Genomic DNA, 18457 nt, shown 5'->3' with positions numbered 1-18457 from the left:
TCATTACACATTAATTGCCTTTCTAGGTCTTATATTGGTGGTTATTTCCCCTGCTTTTGGTAAATAGTTAATGTTATTGCTATTCCTTCCTGTTTATATGCTCAGTGGTTACTGGTACTGGTTTATATCCATACACAATATTGTGCTTTGCTCTTATATTAATATGTAATACCAAGTTATTTTGCTTTGTAAAAGTACTTATTGAGTAAATGGCCATTAAACAGGGTGAAGCTATAATTGGACAATGTTAGTATGACCCCAGCATCATTAAACAAAGGGTACCCCATTCTGCAGGTTTAGGATTGAAGAGGATTTAGGGAGCTAACATTCTGCAGTAATTTAGACTGAGGGGTATCTGTATTCAAGGTGCTATGAAGTTTAAACCTCTGATTTTTATGGCGATATTTTCCGTGTATACAAATAAACATTAACGGCCTTTGTCCAGCCCGATGTTGACATCTTACTGTATATTTTCTAGAAAAAGTTCAGCGAGAGATCGATGAGGTAGTTGGCCCTGAACGGTTTCCTGGAATGCAGGATAGACCACAGCTGCCGTACACCAACGCCGTAATCCACGAATGTCAGAGGATTTTGGATTTGGCGCCCATTGCTCTTTATCATGCATTGACGGAGGACACCCACTTCCGAGGATTCATGCTCCCCAAGGTAAAAATCTCTCCAGTTGGGTATTAATGTAGAATTTGTATCTTTACCAGGGATGAAGCCTACAGATTGAAACATGAAGTGTTACATATTCCTGTTTGTTGTTTCTCTATACTAAAGATTATCCTGATCTTCTGATTACCAGCCTGTCTTTTCAAAAGGAACTGTCCCTTCTCTCTATACAAATTGTAAGTCATATAACCCTTTAAGGACAGAGTCAATAGTACACGTTCTGATCCGAAAATTTAAACAAATCCTGGAATTTGCGCTATGTGTCTGTTCAACCATAATTCACCTCTTTCATATTAAGTGCACCCACACTTATTATAGATCATTTTGTTCAGGAGAAACAGGGCTTTCATTTCATATCACATATTTTTATATGAAACATAACTGTGAATAAAATATTAAAGTGTGAGAAATTAAGAAATGTTAAGTTCTGGATGACATTTTAACTGTGAATGTCATAATACTGTTCGATTGTACTGCAATAAAATACACATGCCCGGTGTATAGTTGCCATTTGGGCAGTCGGAATCCAGAACAATCAACCCATATACCTAACCCAATAACGTACAGACACTAGGGTAAATGGGAAAAATTGTCCACAGCTTTATTAAACAATCTTTTAATTAATAACCATTTCAACAGTTTTAATAATAATAATAATGATAATAGCTTAACAAGTAGAACATGGGTCATTGCCTCCCATACTCCGCCCTCGCATCCTCATCCTTCTGTTAATATAAAAGGCAATGACCCCCATATAAATAACACACACATATATATATATATATATATATATAAAACATACACCAACATTATTCCAACACACCAACTTAAAGTGCCAACCATCCATTAACCACGGCAGGGGTATACCCGGATAACCCTACCCCACCAGGTTCTGAGCCACCGACAGGACTCGAAACCTATCAACCACCAATGACCACCACTTTTTGTTTCCATCACGTTCATCCCAGGGAGCCTATTTCTTCTCCTTCAGCTCCCTAGCCCGCCACAAGCTCAGACCTTGATTCCTTAAGCTGTCTGAGCTCTGCCACCCCAAAGAAATAGCGCCTTTTGCATTCCTTCCTGCCACCCCAAGTTCAGCAGATCCCAACCCACTGCCGAGAGATGAACCCCGTCCGAGCGGTAGTACCCAGGCAACCTGCCCTCCAACTCGCTGTGCCGCACTACCACGCCCCCCACTTTCCTCACAAAGCTTGCCATCAAGCTGTTCACCTTCTTCCTGCACTTATCGATAGCCACCGGATTCCGTGCGTGCCGCCACCGGCGCCTCGGGACGATCTCTGACCAAACTAACATTACCCTAGGAAGCAGGTCCCTCAATTTGTTGAGGTCCTGCTTCATCCATTTCACCAGTCGTCGTTGCGGTGTGAGGCCCAAGTCGTTGCCCCCCGCATGGAAGACTAGCAAGTCCGGCCTTTGCCCACTCGCCATCATCCAAAACACTGCCCCGCAGACCTCTCCCCAGCAAAATCCCCTGTACCCAAACCATTGCACCGTCAACTGGTCCCTCTGCTGGCCCTGCACTCAAGCTGCAGCCCTCCTCCATGCAACACGGCCTGGGTGGGGGGGAGAAGAAAACAAACAGTGAGAGAAATCAAGGGAAGGGAACCTCCCCCCCCAACATGCCCGCCTTATAGTGTACCCCCAGTTTTTTTTTTTGTTTTTTTTTATTTATTGTTTTTTTTATTCCAGTAAACCCAAATGCACATAAGAACGGAAATGTGCCGACTCCCCTCTCCCTATACGCTTCACCGTCTCATCCCCTAGACCCAACCATGCGGCCTCCGTGGCCGCCCCAATGTGAAAGGAGTGTGTTCCAAACCACTCCGCCCGAAGCCCTAATTTCGTAAGGCACAACCGAAAAACCTTGGTAAATTGGAATTGGGAAGAGCCGTCCGCATGCACCAACAGGGATCCCCCCCACCGCCGGCCTCTGGGCCAGGTACCCCTCTACGGCAGCCACCGGGCACAAAACCGCCCCCGGTAAAGCTCGCAGTGTCATGTCCCTGCCCACGCCATTGACGTCGGTCTTGGATTTGGCCAGGTGCACCACCACCTTCCCCTCCAGAACCCGAACCCCCGAAACCAGCAGACTCCCGGGTGTAGCCCTATTGGCGCTCACCAACTCCCCTATCCGGAAAGCCCCGAAAAAGGCCAATAGGAAAGCCGCCCGGAACAGAGACGCCTCAAACCCGCTGAAACAAACCTCAGGCAACATTCTGACAAGGTCCCCCAACACCCGCACCGACACCGGGCGCCTGGTGTCAGCCCTTCCTATACCCCTTAAGTGCCTGCCTGATGACGAACGTCTTGGTAAGATCAACCTCCCCGCACAGCCGGAACCAGAAAGCCATCGCCGCCATGGTCCTGTCAACCACAGCCGGGGACACCCCTTTGGCCAGCAATTGACAAGTGTACCACAGAAAAGCATCCCGGAGCGATTCCCCCACTAATACGCGCTCCAGCCCTTCCAGTGACCGCTCCCAAGAGCCCCAGACCTTACTGTATGCGGCCCACGTGGCCGGCGCCAGTGAAGCCTTCACGAGTCCCCCAAGCAGGATGTTCCCAGCTGCCACATCTCGTCCGGGCACGCCTGACCCACCTCCAACGCCTCCGGTGCCACCTTCCGGAATCGGGACCACTGAAAATGAGACAGAGCGTCAGCCACGTCATTCAAATACCCAGGCACATGACGCGCGCGAAAAACTACATTTTGCAACATGCACATTAACACAAGACGCCGCAGAAACCGAACTACTAGCTTCAAAGCAGCAGACTGATTATTCACTGCGTGCACCACCGCCATGTTGTCCGAGAAAAAGTCCACCTTCCAGTCCCGCAGCCCCTCACGCCACAGCGCCATCGCGACGACCAACGGGAATAATTCCAGGAAAGCCCGGTTGCGCATGAGGGGGCTCGACCCCCACGCTTCCGGCCACCTCTTCGCGCACCATCTCCTGCCGAAGTACGCCCCGAAGCCCACGCTACCCGAAGCGTCTGTGAACAGCTCCAACTTAGCCGCCGACACGCCCTCCTGCTGTCCCATACGTCCAAGTCGGCCCTCATGGCCACGGACACCCGAATGAATTGGCGTGGGGATCGATAGGCTGCGGCTGAAGACCCTCCCCATTGGTATAACCCGGCATGCAAAGTTCAGCATCCCAATCAAAGACTGCAGTTGCCGCAGGGTAACCTTACGCACCCGCGCCACTGCTGCCACCGCCCCTTTCAGCCCTTCCAGCTTCGCTCGCGGCAGCCGACATTCCCCCAGAACCAAATCTATCTCCAGCCCCAGGAAACTAAGGCACGTCACTGGGCCCTCCGTCTTATCCGCCGCCAGCGGAACCCCGAAGCGATGCGCCACCCACTCAATCGTCCGCAGCACGTGCAGGCACGCGGAGGAGTCAGCAGGCCCCACACAAAGGAAATCATCCAAATAGTGCACCACCGAACTACTCCCCGCCTCAACCCGCACCACCCAGTCGAGAAAAGTACTAAATTTCTCAAAGTAGGAGCACGAGATGGAACAACCCATAGGGAGGCACAAGTCCACAAAATATGCCCCCTCGAAAAAACACCCCAGCAGGTGATGACAATCCGGGTGGACCGGCAGCAGCCGAAAGGCGGCCTCGATATCCACCTTTGCCATCAGCAAAGAATGGAATAAAGAACCCTTGCCTAAAACCAGCATAAGCCCTTTTGAAAGGCGGCCGACGAGGCGGACTGCCCCTTTGCGCCGGCTGTGTGCTGAAAGGGCTGCACCTTCTGCACCATCATCAGCTTCATCCAGAGAGGCAGGTCCATTTGATCCCACCTCATGCCCGGATTAACAGCCAGTCGTTGCCGGAACTGCTCGTCGTACCGCCACCATGCCAACCCCCCATAGGTGCAGTACACCTCCCAAATTCCGTCCAAGTAGCAGAACAGGGACGAACATAACCCCGGCGACTTTTCGCCCAGCACGCTGGCCAGCACGCTGGCCAGCACGCAAAACGCCCGTAACCAGTTACCAAACGACTTCGGAATCTTACGATAACGCTTCCGTTTTTCTTCCTCCTCCTTCTTCTCATCCTTTTTATCCTCCTCCTTGAGGTCAATGAAGTCCTCCAAGGTGAGAAGGGAAAAGATCTCGCAGAACTCACCCTTCCAGAATTTTTCCTTCACGTCCTGTTTCAGGTGCACCCCCAGCGGGCCCGCAAAGGAGACATATGCGTGCTGCCTAGCCGCGTCGGGAATACCCCCTGACAATTCCGCCCGCTTGTTCCCCGTATCCGCTGCCTCCGCCGTCACCCCAGCGTCTCCGCTGGAGCGAGGCCCCTCTGAGCTCCTCCCACTAGTACCCGCGACCCCAGCCCCCGGAGCCCACGCCCGACCCACGCTACCCCCCGTGTCACACCCCGCTCCCAAGGAGTGGAGTAGTGCTTGTAGTGTATGAACAAGTGCGCTGGAGTGCAGCGACTCGCTGGACTCATCGGCCAAGCCCCTCGTCCCCGGAGCGGCAGGGGCTGCGGCGCCGAGCGACAGACGTCCAGGATGCGCGACATCCGTTGATAGTCTGCCAACCGGGGAGCCCACCCGGTGCCTCGCCCGTACAGATGGGGAACAGCTCCGAGACCTGGAAATAGGAGAAGAAGTCCTGGGTAGGGTGTACTGAGACTGTGCCCCCTTCCCATCCCGGCCCTGGGAGCGCTTGCCCGCCACCAAAGCCTCCCGCCTACCGCCCCGTACGCGTTGCGCCTGGGCACCCCTGGGACTCCGACTCCTCCCGTCCGTACCCGGGGAACGCCCCCGCCGACCATGCCTGGGGTAACTTGCCTAACCCTGTCCGAGCTGCATGACGTGGACCGGTGCCGCCGGCACCTACCCACCCGCCCCCCCAGATCCCGTGGACCTAACAGGAGAGGGGCTACCGCTGCTATAACCCGAACCAGACCCCCCCTAGGACTGCGCGCATCCAACTGCCCACCCTCCAGGGGAGAACCCAGCCCCCCACCCGAGCGGGCTCCACGCCCAGCATCATCCTGCACCCCCCCCCCAACTCCAAGCACTGCCGCGGCCTCCCCAGCCCCCTTACCAGTCCCACTAGACCTAGCCTGCCCCCACTGCAAAGGCCTGCACCTGTCACCCGAGGAGGACCCACCCACCCCTAGAGAAGAGCCTGCAGTCCCCCCACGGACCCTACCCCCCTCCCCTGTAGCACGCTTCCGACCATGGACCCCAGCGCTGCCCTGGGCTCCCCCGTCCACCCTCTCTCCCAGTCCCAAAACACCCTGAAGGGCCAGCTCGCCTCCCGGCGCCACCCCCAGGCCCCTGCCCGCCGAGGGATCCCCCCCTCGCCCTGCCCGCCAAGGGGGCCCCGGCCAGAGCCCCCTGCACTTGCCTGGGGGCCGGCCGTGTGTCCTCCCAGTTCCGACCCCGCCATCCGCAGCGTCCAATGGGGCCGGAGCCCTCCTGGGCTGCACCTCCAAGCCCCCGGTCCTTCCAGGGGCCTGCCCATCCACCTCCGCCAAGGGAGCCGCGACGCCTCCGCCCAGGGCATCCGCCCGTCGCCGGGCACAGCTCCGAGGCCCCGGCCGCACGCGGGGAGGCAGGGCCTCAACCACGCGGCTACCAGGCGTGCCGCCGCCTGTCCCGGAGTCTCCAAGGCTGCCAGCCTCGCCGTCAACGGGCCCCGCGCCTGGGCTCAACCTCCGTGTGGGCCTCCGGGCCCGGACCGGCCTTCCACCTCCGCCATCACGTTCCGCCGCCTGCACCAGCGCCGGTCCCAGCTGGGCCCGCAACCAGTCTGCACCCTGGTGTCTCGCCGCCGACCGGATCCCCTCCAACAGCCGCTCGACGTCATCCATGGGCCCTGCAGGGAAACAAAAGAAAAACCCTACCAGCCAAATCAGTGAAACACCGAAGTGCACACAAACTCGACCAGGTAGGAAATTAGAATGACTTACCTAAGATGGCTGCCCATTTAAATAGTCCAACCTACTTACCCATAACTCCACTCCTTGCTTCCTTCCTCTTCTGCCCATCTCCTAACCCCTGCCAAGGCCCTTTTCCGCTTAGCTGTGCTCTAGCTACATGGGGCTACATTTGTGTTCTGCAATGTCTCAGGAGTGAAACAGTACCCACCATGTAAAGGGTTTGAGTCTTTGGAAACTTACAGCATCAAATATAGGCAAACCATTTGAAAAAGTAGACAACCCTTGGTATTCAAAATGGGGTATGTCCAGTCTTTTTTTTAGTAGCCACTTAGTCACAAACACTGGCCAAAGTTAGTGTGTGTGTATGTATGTGTGTATATATAACACAAAAACTGCACTATCCTACATTCTACAGGTTTTCATCCCCAAAAGACTAAAAGAATCATTACCCATCTCACAGTATATGCAAGTATTAGGCAACGATTCTGATGGCACTTGTGCTCCACAATTGGCACCAATGACACAACGCTTTTTACATTGTTTACTAACTGCAATGGAAACAAAAACAAGAATAATGGACAGTACAACTCGGAGAACTGCTACAGAGTAAAGCTTAATATTCCCATAGATTTTCCATACTAGATCTGGACAGTTAAAAACATCAATCTTGTAGAATTGGGAGACCATAAGCAGAGACTCAACATTACCAGAGATCTTCAAAAGTTTACATATCATAAGCTATTGTCGAAGACCAAACTTAAAAGATATACTGCTGGAACACACATACGACTTTGCGTTAATACAGAGACAATCTGAATAAATTAACACAGCGTGTTATAGGTGTTTGAATTGCACTGTTTGCAACATTATGATTCAAAGTAAGACTTTTTGCCACCCACATTCTGGCAAAACACACAAAATACGGCACTGCATCACATGCACTACATCCCACGTAGTGTATAGGATCATCTGCCCATGTGGTCTCGCCTATATAGGGAAAACATCGAGGAACTTCAGAGAGAGAATGAGTGGACATAGATGTACTATCAGGGCTGCTTTATCCACAGGGACGACAACAGTCCTTGTTGCAAGACATTTTTTGGAACAGAGACGTTCTGCATCCTCTGAGATTTGCGGGGATAGATCATTTACCTCCACTGCCAAGAGGAGGAGATAGAGACAAGGAACTGGTAAAATATTTTATAAAAACTAGTTATGGATCCATACTGGGCACTATAGCGCCAGGGGCCTCGAAGAACAACATCTGTTATAATGCTTTCTGCTTGAGAGATAATCTAGATATATTTCAGGTAGCCGTTACTCTATTCGGAGTTCTTGCATAAAGTCTATAATTTGTTATAGACTATATAAGGGACTATAATATAATAAAGGGCTTATTTACCTTTTTTAAGGGACTCCTCACCTTCCCTGTACCGTTCCTGGTCTAGCAATTTTGCATGTGGCTACTTCCAGTCACATGCAAGTTGCCATTTTCAAACTTACCTGGTCTCCACATGGTTGTTACCTGGACTGCTGTCTCCACTCAGATTCAATCGACCGCAATACTTTCACAACGGAATTGGCCCCCTCTTCATCCCTCCGCGGTTCAAGCTCACTACAGATGGAACTGGAAATGGAACTCCAAACCTTAAGACGGTCGCAGTCCCGCAGCGTCATCTCGGTTTTGATCTATTCCCTGCTTTGTCAATTCGTATACACTAATTCGTATAGTATATCCTCTGATTTTATTTGTTTCAAAACTTACTAACAGTTTAGCTTAAAAATCATTCGCAAACTTTTGGGACTTGTGCATTCATATGATTCCTATTATAGTTTGGCTTATTCGCATGAACTGCATTCTCATTATCCTAAATAATTGCCGGATCAGGGGAATGATAGTCTATTTTTCCAACTAACACACCCCGTTCGATTGGATCAATCCAAGGCAGCACAGTACGTTATATATAAACTAATTACTATGTTAACCCCTTAAGACTGCAGGACGTACTATGCCATCCTTATTTTGGTGGCTCTAAAAGCCGCAGGACGGCATAGTACGTCCTGCGATCTTATGTACTTACCCGGTCGCCGGCGATCCCACGCCGGCGATCGCGGTATGGGGGACTTACCTGGGAGCCCAGGGAGTCCCCCTGCGTCCTCTTCAGCCGCCCAGGGCCATGTGATCGCGAGGTCCTTGCGAGGACCCCGCGATCACATGGACGGCATAGCCGTCCAAGGCATTGCCAGCAGGGGGAGTGCCTGTAATGACAGGTACTCCCCCTGCTGTCTGAAAAAAAAAAAAAAAATGTTAAAACAGTGTAAAAATAAATTATATATACTTAGATCATATATATATTTATTATATATATGATCTAAGTATATATATATACACACATATACACACATACACATAAATATGCATACACTGTCTACGTGTATTTTAATATTAATATATACATAATTATATATATATATTAATATCAAAATACACGTACAATGATATTGATTAAATATATATATAATTTTCATTATATATATATTTATATATAATAAAAAATAAATATATAAATACGTTAAAAAAATAAATAAAAAAATTAAAAAAATAGATAAAAAATATATAAACATGCGTAATTTCGTTCTAACTGTATTTTAAAATTAATATATATATATATTGATATCAAAATACATGTAGAACGAAATAATATATATATCTATATACATAAGTATATACGTATATATCACTATGTATATACCTATATATAAATAAAAATAATTAAAAAAAATTATATACATATATATACACACATATATATATATATATACACACATATATATATAATAATTCTACGCATATATTTATGTAATAATTTTACATAATTAGGTCATTTTATTAATTACAATTTGCAGGACCTGCCTGCCAACCCAGGCCAAAAGTTCAGGGAATTACATTGTCTAGCACTATATTTAACTCTGTAACTTTCCAAGACACCATGAAACCTGTACATGGGGGGTACTGTTTTACTCGGAAGACTTCGCTGAACACAAATATTAGTGTTTCAAAACAGTAAAATATATTACAACGACGATATCGTCAGTGACAGTGACATTTTTTGCATTTTTCACACACAAATGGCACTTACACTGACGATATAATTGTTGTGATACGTTTTACTGTTTTGAAACACTAATATTTGTGTTCAGCGAAGTCTCCTGAGTATAACAGTACCCCTCATGTACAGGTTTTATGGTGTTTTCAAAAGTTACAGAGTCAAATATAAGGTTTGCGTTTCAGTTTTTTCACATTAAAATTCGCCAGGTTGCCTTTGAGACCGTATGGTAGCCCAGGAATGAAAATTATCCCCATGATGGCATACCATTTGCAATAGTAGACAACCCAGGGTATTGCAAATAGGGTATGTTCAGTTTTTTTAGTAGCCACTTAGTCACAAACACTGGCCAAAATTTGCGTTCAAATTAGTTTTTTGCATTTTCAAATATTAACACTAACTTTGGCCAGTGTTTGTGACCAAGTGGCTACTAAAAAAGACTGGACATACTCAATTTGCAATACCTTAGGTTGTCTACTTTTGCAAATGGTATGCCATCATGGGGGTAATTCTTATTTCTGAGCTACCATATGGTCTCATAGGCAACGTAACCAATCTGGCGAATTTCAATGTAAAAAAACTGAAATATGTAACACGCTATATTTGACCCTGTAACTTCCCAAAACACCATAAAACCTGTACATAGGGGGTACTGTTTTACACGCGAGACATCGCTGAATACAAATATGTGTATTGTATTGCAGTAAAAGCAAACAGTATTATGACATTCACAGTTAGAATGTCACGTAGAACTAAAAAAATTTAAAGAATTCTTATTTTCTCCCATTTTTTAAATATTTTTTTCATATTAAATTATGTTCCATACCTAAATATTTGATGTTAAACGAAAGCCCCGTTTCCCCTGAATAAAATGATATATAATAATGGGGGGTGCATTTAATATGAAAGAGGTGAATTATGGTTGGACAGACATATAGCGCAAATGCCAGGTTTTGTTTACGTTTTTTTGGATCACAACTTGTACATTTGGCTGCGGTCTTAAGGGGTTAATTAACATATCTCAACAACAAGGTGGCAAAGATCTGTCCCTGCCAGCACTCCTGCTATGTCGGGTACACCTTCACGCAGAGGGGACATGGCTAGTCCTACTTATATTAGATCTTGGACTATCCCTTGCAGCAGAACTTTTAAATGGAATATACTGTACCAGCAACAGCTCCAAAGAGCCAATTAACTCGAATTAGGAGAAACTGTTCGAAAGATAATGACTATTATGAACAAGCAGGCCATTTATCCAACAAATTAATTTCCAAAAAATATGATAAAACCATTTTAAAGCAAGAGACATCCAGAATTGGAAAACTTGATAGAAAGAAACTATTGACCCCAAAAAAGGACAGAGTACAAAAGGAAACCTATAAATACTCATTTATCACTCAATTCAATGCACAACACCATGAGATCAAAAGAATTTTAAATAAGCATTGGGACATTTTGTTGAAGGATCCGATTTTAGGGAGGGTACTCCCAGAAAGGGCACCAATAATTTTTAGGAAGGCAAAAAACTTAAAAAATATGTTGGCACCCAGTTATGCCCTAAAAAATATACACGGAGATAATAAAATACAAAATAGTAAAGGTTTTTATTCATGCAATAAATGCAAAGCCTGTAGAACCCAGAGATTATTAAACATAAAAAATGTAAAAGCACCATAACAGGGAAAGAGTTTAATATAAAATCCAACATAAATTGTGAAACCCGAAATATAATCTATGTCTTACAATGTCCCTGCGGGAAACAATATGTAGGGCGAACCTGTAAGAAATTAAAGGAACGCATCTTGGAACACCAAAATAATATTCAAAAGAAATTCAATAAACACATAGTCCCAATTCACTGTAATACCTGTGTAACGTGACTGCAATATTAAATCCCCAGATCTCCGCTGGTATAGAAGGTAATATCCCAAATCCCCCAGTAACCAGAAGAAACACCATTCAGGGAGACAACTGCCAATTTAATAATGGCTCAAGGAGTTAACTGCCAACTGTCAACTTTTGAAAAATGTTCTTAAAGTGGTACATACATATTGAACTGAACAGATACAGGCATTTAAACAGCAGGGAGAAGGTTTAACTGAGGGCCCACAGGCAAATACATGAAAAATCCTTCACAATGGCCCCCCTTTTTCTCCCTGCTCCGGCAACTCGGTTGGACCTTTCCTGGTCCAATAGGGTTGACGGGTCTTTCCAAAGTTTTTAATCTGAGGCCAAGTTCGTTTGGCGCGACACTCCATCAGCATTCTCGTTTTGCTTGCCTGGGCGATAATGAATAGTAAAGTCATAGGGCTGTAACGCCAGGCTCCAGCGCAGCAAACGGGCGTTATCCCCTGAGACCCGGTTGAGCCAAACTAGGGGATTGTGATCCGTGATGAGGGTGAAGGCCCGGCCATAGAGATAGGGTGTGAGTTTTTTGAGTGCCCATACCAAGGCCAAACACTCCTTCTCAATGGTGGCATAACTGACCTCCCTTGGCAACAACTTCCGACTCAGGTATGCCACCGGGTGCTCTCCCCCATCCTCTCCGATCTGGCTTAGTACTGCCCCCAGTCCAAACATTGAAGCGTCTGTGTGGACAATAAACCTTTTGTTAGGATCTGGGGTAACCAACACTGGAGCATTAACAAGAGCATTCTTTAGTGCTTGGAAAGCCACCTCGCATTCCGGGGACCACAGGACTTGTCGGGGTAACTTCTTTTTGGTCAGGTCGGTCAGGGGTTTGGCTAGGGCGCTATAGTCTGGTACAAAGCGTCTGTAATAGCCGGCTGTGCCCAAGAAAGCCATGACTTGTGTCTTGGTTTGGGGAGTGGGCCAATTGGCAACGGCCTCGATCTTAGCCGGCTCCGGCCGTTGCTTACCACATCCTACTCGGTGGCCCAAATATAGTACCTCCGCCATACCCAAATGACATTTGTCTGGTTTCAAGGTCAGCCCGGCCCCCTTTATCCTATCTAATACTACCCCTACGTGTTCTAGGTGCGCTTCCCAGGTATCGCTATGGATGGCGATGTCATCCAGGTAGGCGCATGCGTAGTCCTGGAGACCTCCCAGTAATTGGTCCACCATCCGTTGGAAGGTGGCCGGGGCGTTCTTCATCCCGAATGGCATAACCCGGAATTGGTATAGGCCGAACGGGGTGATGAAGGCAGACTTGGGTATGGCATCTTCTGCTAGGGGAATCTGCCAATATCCCTTACATAGGTCAATTGTGGTCAGATACTTCCCTGCAGAGATACGGTCAAGCAGTTCGTCCATCCGCGGCATTGGATAGGCGTCAGAAACTGTTTTGTCGTTGAGTCGCCGGTAATCCACACAGAAGCGGGTTGTCCCGTCCTTCTTTGGTACTAGGACTACCGGCGAGGCCCAAGGACTTTCCGAGTGTTCTATTACCCCTAGCCGAAGCATCTCATCGATTTCCTTCCGCATCCCTTCTCGGACTGCTTCCGGAATACGGTAAGGGGGCTGCCTCAGGGGTGCTTGCCCTGGAGTCTCCACCTTGTGGACGGCTAGGAGTGTGTACCCAGGCTCCTGAGAGAATGTGGCCTGTTTGGTTTCTAGCAAGCGGACAGCTTGAGCCCTCTCTTGTGGTCCCAGCTGTTCGCCTAGTTGGACTTTCTCTATCTGGGTCCTCCCTTCGTTGCTGCCCAATAGGTCGGGAAGAGGTAGTGTCTCTGTGTCTTCCCCTGCTGGTGCACAGATAGCGGTCACTTCCTCTGCCCGTTCCTGATAGGCCTTAAGCATGTTGATGTGAAAGGTTTGCTTCACATCCTCATCCTCGCAGCTAGCTATGGTGTAGGTGGTGTCGCATATCTGCCCTATAACTTTGTAGGGGCCCTGCCAGGCGGCCTGGAGCTTGTCTGTTCGGACCGGTCTTAGCACCATGACTTTTTGGCCGATCTGAAAGCTCCGGTGCCTAGCCCGTCGGTCATACCATACCCTCTGACGCTGCTGGGTCGCCCGGAGGTTTCCCTGCACCGCCTGGGCGAGTTCCTCCATGCGGTCCCGCAGTTCCAGCACATAAGGTACAACCGGGGTCCCCTCAATCTCCGTCTGCCCCTCCCAGTGGTCCTTGATAAGATCTAAAGGCCCCCTCACCCGCCTCCCATATAGGAGTTCGAAGGGTGAGAATCCGGTTGATTCCTGCGGCACCTCTCGGTAGGCAAAGAGAAGGTGTGGAAGGAACCGCTCCCAATCCTTGTACGCCCCCGTGAACGACTTCAACATTTGCTTTAGCGTCCCGTTGAAGCGTTCACACAGGCCATTAGTCTGGGGGTGGTATGGGGAACTAGTCAGGGATTTAACTCCACAGACTTTCCATATCTGCTGGGTTACCTCGGCCGTGAACTGTGTACCTTGGTCGGACAGTACCTCCTTGGGAAAGCCCACTCGGGAGAATATCCGGACTAGCGCATCTGCCACCGTCTCAGCCTGTATGTTAGAAAGGGCCACCGCTTCGGGGTAACGGGTGGCGTAATCTACCACTGTGAGGATATAACGTTTGCCGGAGCGGCTAGGTTGGGCCAAGGGTCCTATGATGTCCACGGCTACCCTCGTGAACGGTTCTTCAATTATGGGCATGGAGACCAGTTTAGCCTTTGGGTGGTCTCCCTTCTTACCTATGCGTTGACATATCTCGCACGTCTGGCAATACGCCCGGACGTCATCGGATACCCCAGGCCAGAAAAAGTTCTGGGTTACCCGATATCCCGTCCTGCGTATTCCCAAGTGTCCTGCCAGAGGAACGTTGTGCCCAATTCTCAATAACTCCCGCCGGTATTTCCGTGGAACTACCAGCTGGCGTTTTTGCCTAGGCCCAGGTGTGTTAACCCGTATCTCAGTGAGCCTGTACAAGCGGCCTTTTTCCCAGATAAACTGTTCCTTCTCTAACCCCCCCATTCCCCGCCTGGCCTTCTCTCGATACTTTCTGAGGGAAGGGTCTCCGGTCACTTCCCGCCCAAAGTCTTCTGGGGTGTCCCAGGGAAGGGGTTCTATAGTCAGGGGTAGGTCGGGTTGGCTTACCTGGGTCTCAGTAGGAAGCGGGTGGCTCTCGGCAGCGCGACTTTGTGCTCTGGTGGTTACTGCGTGGGCCTCTTGAGCGGTGGTTGAGGCGAATGCCGAAGTCAGGGGCCCAATGTCATTGCCCAACACGACTTCAGAGGGTAAGTCTTTCATTACGCCCACTTGAACTTTGCCAGCTCCCGCACCCCAGTCCAGGTGTACTTGTGCGGTAGGAATGCGATACACTGCCCCCCCTGCCACTCTCACAGCAATTGATTTCCCCGGCTTCTCCGATGCGTTAATGAGATGTCGTTGTACTAGCGTGATGGTCGCACCACTGTCTCTTAATCCCCGTGCTGTCTTGCCGTTAACCATGACCAGTTGGTAATGGTGTTTCCGATTGTCTGTGACGGTGGATTGCACCATGAGGGCTTCGTAAAGGGTGCCCAATGGTTCTTCCTGATCCAGCTCCTTGGGACCCCAAGTCGAATCTACACAATGGGCTGCTGCTGGTGGTTGCTGGTACCCAGGTCGAGACCAATTTGACCTGGTGTGGTTGACCATGGGGCAATTCTGTCGGATGTGACCCAGCTGTCGGCACCGGAAGCAACGTAGCTCGCTGACATCCTGTCGTGGGTTAGAAGTCACCGGTCGGTTAGGGGGTTGGTATCGGGCTGCTGGTGGGTGTGATGGCACTGAAGGTTTTGGAGGTTGTACCCGTGGTGCGACTTGGTTAGTTTTGCGAGTATCCGCATACTCATCCGCCAACTTGGCGGCCTCTGGTAGAGACAGGGGCCTGCGGTCTCTCACCCAGTCTTTGACATCCGCCTGGATATGGTTGTAAAACTGTTCCAGGAGTATCAGTTGCAAAATCTCCTCCGCGGTGGCGGCCTGGCTACTGTTAACCCAGTTCGAGGCCGACAGGGATAACTGGCATGCCCATTCCACGTAGGAATCTTTAGCGGTTTTGCGTGAGTCCCTGAACTTCTGTCGGTAGGACTCTGGGGTTACTGCATAACGGGCCAGGAGTGCTTCTTTAACCCTGGCGTAGCTATGGATCTCCTGTTCTGGTACAGCCCGGAAAGCATCAGAGGCTTTGCCTGACAGCTTTCCTGACAATATTGAAACCCATTCTTCCTTAGCTATCCGGTGCAGGTTACATTGCCGCTCAAAATCTGCTAAATAGTTATCAATCTCACAGTCTTTTTCGTCAAAAGCTTTAAAAGCGCTGAACGGAATTTTCCTTGTATCCGCTATGTTGTACTCACGGTTTGGGAAGTGTGCTGCTTCCTGCTGGACCGCTGCCAGTTTTAATTGTAGCTCTGCGTCTCTTTTTTGTTTAGCCTCCTCCGCTAAAAGGCTCATTACTTTCAGAATAATGTCAGCCGTTGGGTTCGGACCGAACCATGCTAGTTTCTCCCTCATTTCTTTGTTGGCTGGTGATTCCTCCTCCTGAATCACTGGTGTCTCCATCTCTTGTACAGCTGGCATTGCTGCAACCAAGTTCTCTCGGTCTAGCTCCATTAACTCTGCTATAATGACCTGCTTGGTTTTATTGCTAGCAATCCTTCCACGAGCTTCCAGTAGCTCTTTCAGTGTATCTCTTTTAAGCAGGGTGTACCAGCCTTCCATTCACTGTTCCCAGTGTCTGCTTGGAAAGCTTGTTGTAACAGAAGTAGAAGGGAAAATCCCGCCGCTGCCAACCAGTTGTAACGTGACTGCAATATTAAATCCCCAGATCTCCGCTGGTATAGAAGGTAATATCCCAAATCCCCCAGTAACCAGAAGAAACACTGTGGTGGAATCTCGGTAAAAATAAATTTAGTAGGCCGAGATTACCACGTGGCATGTGTACGTGCATATGCTGACGTATCGATCAGTTGGTTGCACGTGGCAAGATACGATCAGTAGTGTACGGAGCATGTGCAAGAATACAGGATATAGTATTCCCCTCCTCCATTGTGCTGGACAAGCCATGCGGTCAAACAGGAAGTTAATTCTTATTTGTGTTGATTGGTCAAGAGAATGTGCGGGTGGAGCTTAATATGGGAGGAGTTATGTGCCTATATAAGGAGCCTGCACTATTGTCCGGGGCTCAGAACTTGCTGTATTTTGGTGACATTAGTCCCTCTGAGTCCCGATCGGTGATCCAATAAAGAATCTCTTCCTTCCTGAAGAAACCTGTGTCCATCTCTCTGTGCTTGGCTTCCGTCAGTTTCTCCGGTATCATTTGGTGCATTGGCCGGGAAGCTCATCGTTCAACGGTAGCTGAGAGGCAGAGGCGTGAGACGGTCTATCTTTGCCCACGTTCTCTACGGCTGCACCCCTGAACTTCTGCGTGGACCTCCCTTCGTCTCGGCGCCACTGGTCTGTTGTCCAGGAGATCATCGGCCTCTACGTGAGAAGTGCTGGGGTGTCCCCGTCGATGAGTGTGAACTCAGGTTCAGGAACGAGGAGGTAAGACAACTGCTGTTTTAGACGGCAGGACCCACTAGGGGTATACCGATTGTGCGGTAGGCCCAAAGGGGTTTGAATCTGTGTATCTGCCCCCTCTGTCGGAGGGAAGGAGCGAAGGCGCACCGCTCGATCGAACGCTCTTTAGTCAGACCGTTTGATTTTGTTAGTCAGGCGGGGTCCTGGTGTAAATAGCCCTAGCCGGACACCGGTGTCTTGTCTAGACTAGCGTTCTAGGGTGTATATTACGTTCGCTAGGTCGGAGGGACCGGGAGACTAAGCGGCGCCTGTGTAAATTCGGTTCGCTAGCTCTCAACCTATCTGGGCTAAGTGGGAAGGCGTGTAAATTTGGAACCCACTAGACTTTTGATAGTGCGACTAAGAGGCGCCTGTGTAAATTCGGTTCTCTAGCTCGCTATATGTGGTGATTGGGCAGTGTGGCTAACCAAAACGGGTGTATATAGTTTTAGGTAGTCCATCAAGGTACTGGCCAATAGTTTAGTTGGGAATTGTAAATGTGATAAAGATTGTTTAGTAAAGTGTATATCTTGTTAGATAGCGCGAGCTCAGCCGTCTAGCGAGAGTGTTAATAGTGTGTTGCTGTATTATAGTGCACGGTACCATAACCCTGTATATTTACTGACACTGTATATAAGTACTAATCATTGTCGTCTATTGCATGTTTTAACACCATAACCACTAATAATTGTATTGTGACCCTAACTTGTGCTTTGACCTATGCTAACCGTACTGTAACCGCTATTTGTAAAAGACGATGTTACTGGGGTGTGTTATAGACGGGTAATTCATATATAGAGAATTATAGCGTGGGTGACTGTATAGTTTCGCCAAAGGGCATAATATTGATTATCTAGTGACTGGTGTAACAGCTGTGTGTGTACGGGAATTCCCTGAGTGTTTATTGTATTATTGTGTACGTTTCATTTGGTAACCGTACCACGTGGCGCTGTTGCCAGAGGAAACGGGTGTGACTGTTGAATAGTACGCGTGTATAGTATTCGTTGTCGACGACGTTCCATTGTTAAGTATGGGTGCGTCGCAGTCAACGATTCCGGATCCCTTAGGTTGTATGGTGAAGAATTTTAAAAAGGGATTCAAAACTTGTGATTTTGGGGTTAAAATGTCTCCTGTACGTTTGGTCACTTTGTGTACTAGGGAGTGGCCTACTTTGGTTGCGGCATGGCCGCCACGTGGCAGTTTGGATCCAACCCTGGTACAGCGCTTACACGTGGCTGTATCAGGTAGGCC

General features: G+C 48.8%; 1 protein-coding gene across 3 annotated transcripts in view; it reads left to right on the top strand.

The window, feature by feature from the left end:
- The window catches only part of LOC134608268 (cytochrome P450 2C6-like), a 110534-nt gene that overhangs the window by 56758 nt on the left and 35319 nt on the right, over positions 1-18457 (top strand). For all 3 annotated transcript variants that reach the window (XM_063450958.1, XM_063450959.1, XM_063450960.1), the window contains one exon: positions 479-666. In XM_063450958.1, coding sequence (XP_063307028.1) covers positions 479-666 — 188 coding nt within the window. The remainder of the gene's footprint in view (positions 1-478; positions 667-18457) is intronic.

The sequence above is a fragment of the Pelobates fuscus genome, chromosome 4, assembly GCF_036172605.1.
Source record: "Pelobates fuscus isolate aPelFus1 chromosome 4, aPelFus1.pri, whole genome shotgun sequence".
In the NCBI taxonomy this organism is placed as follows: Eukaryota; Metazoa; Chordata; class Amphibia; order Anura; family Pelobatidae; genus Pelobates; species Pelobates fuscus.
Note: the sequence above shows the minus strand (reverse complement) of the source record. Positions and strands in the feature narration are given on the sequence as shown.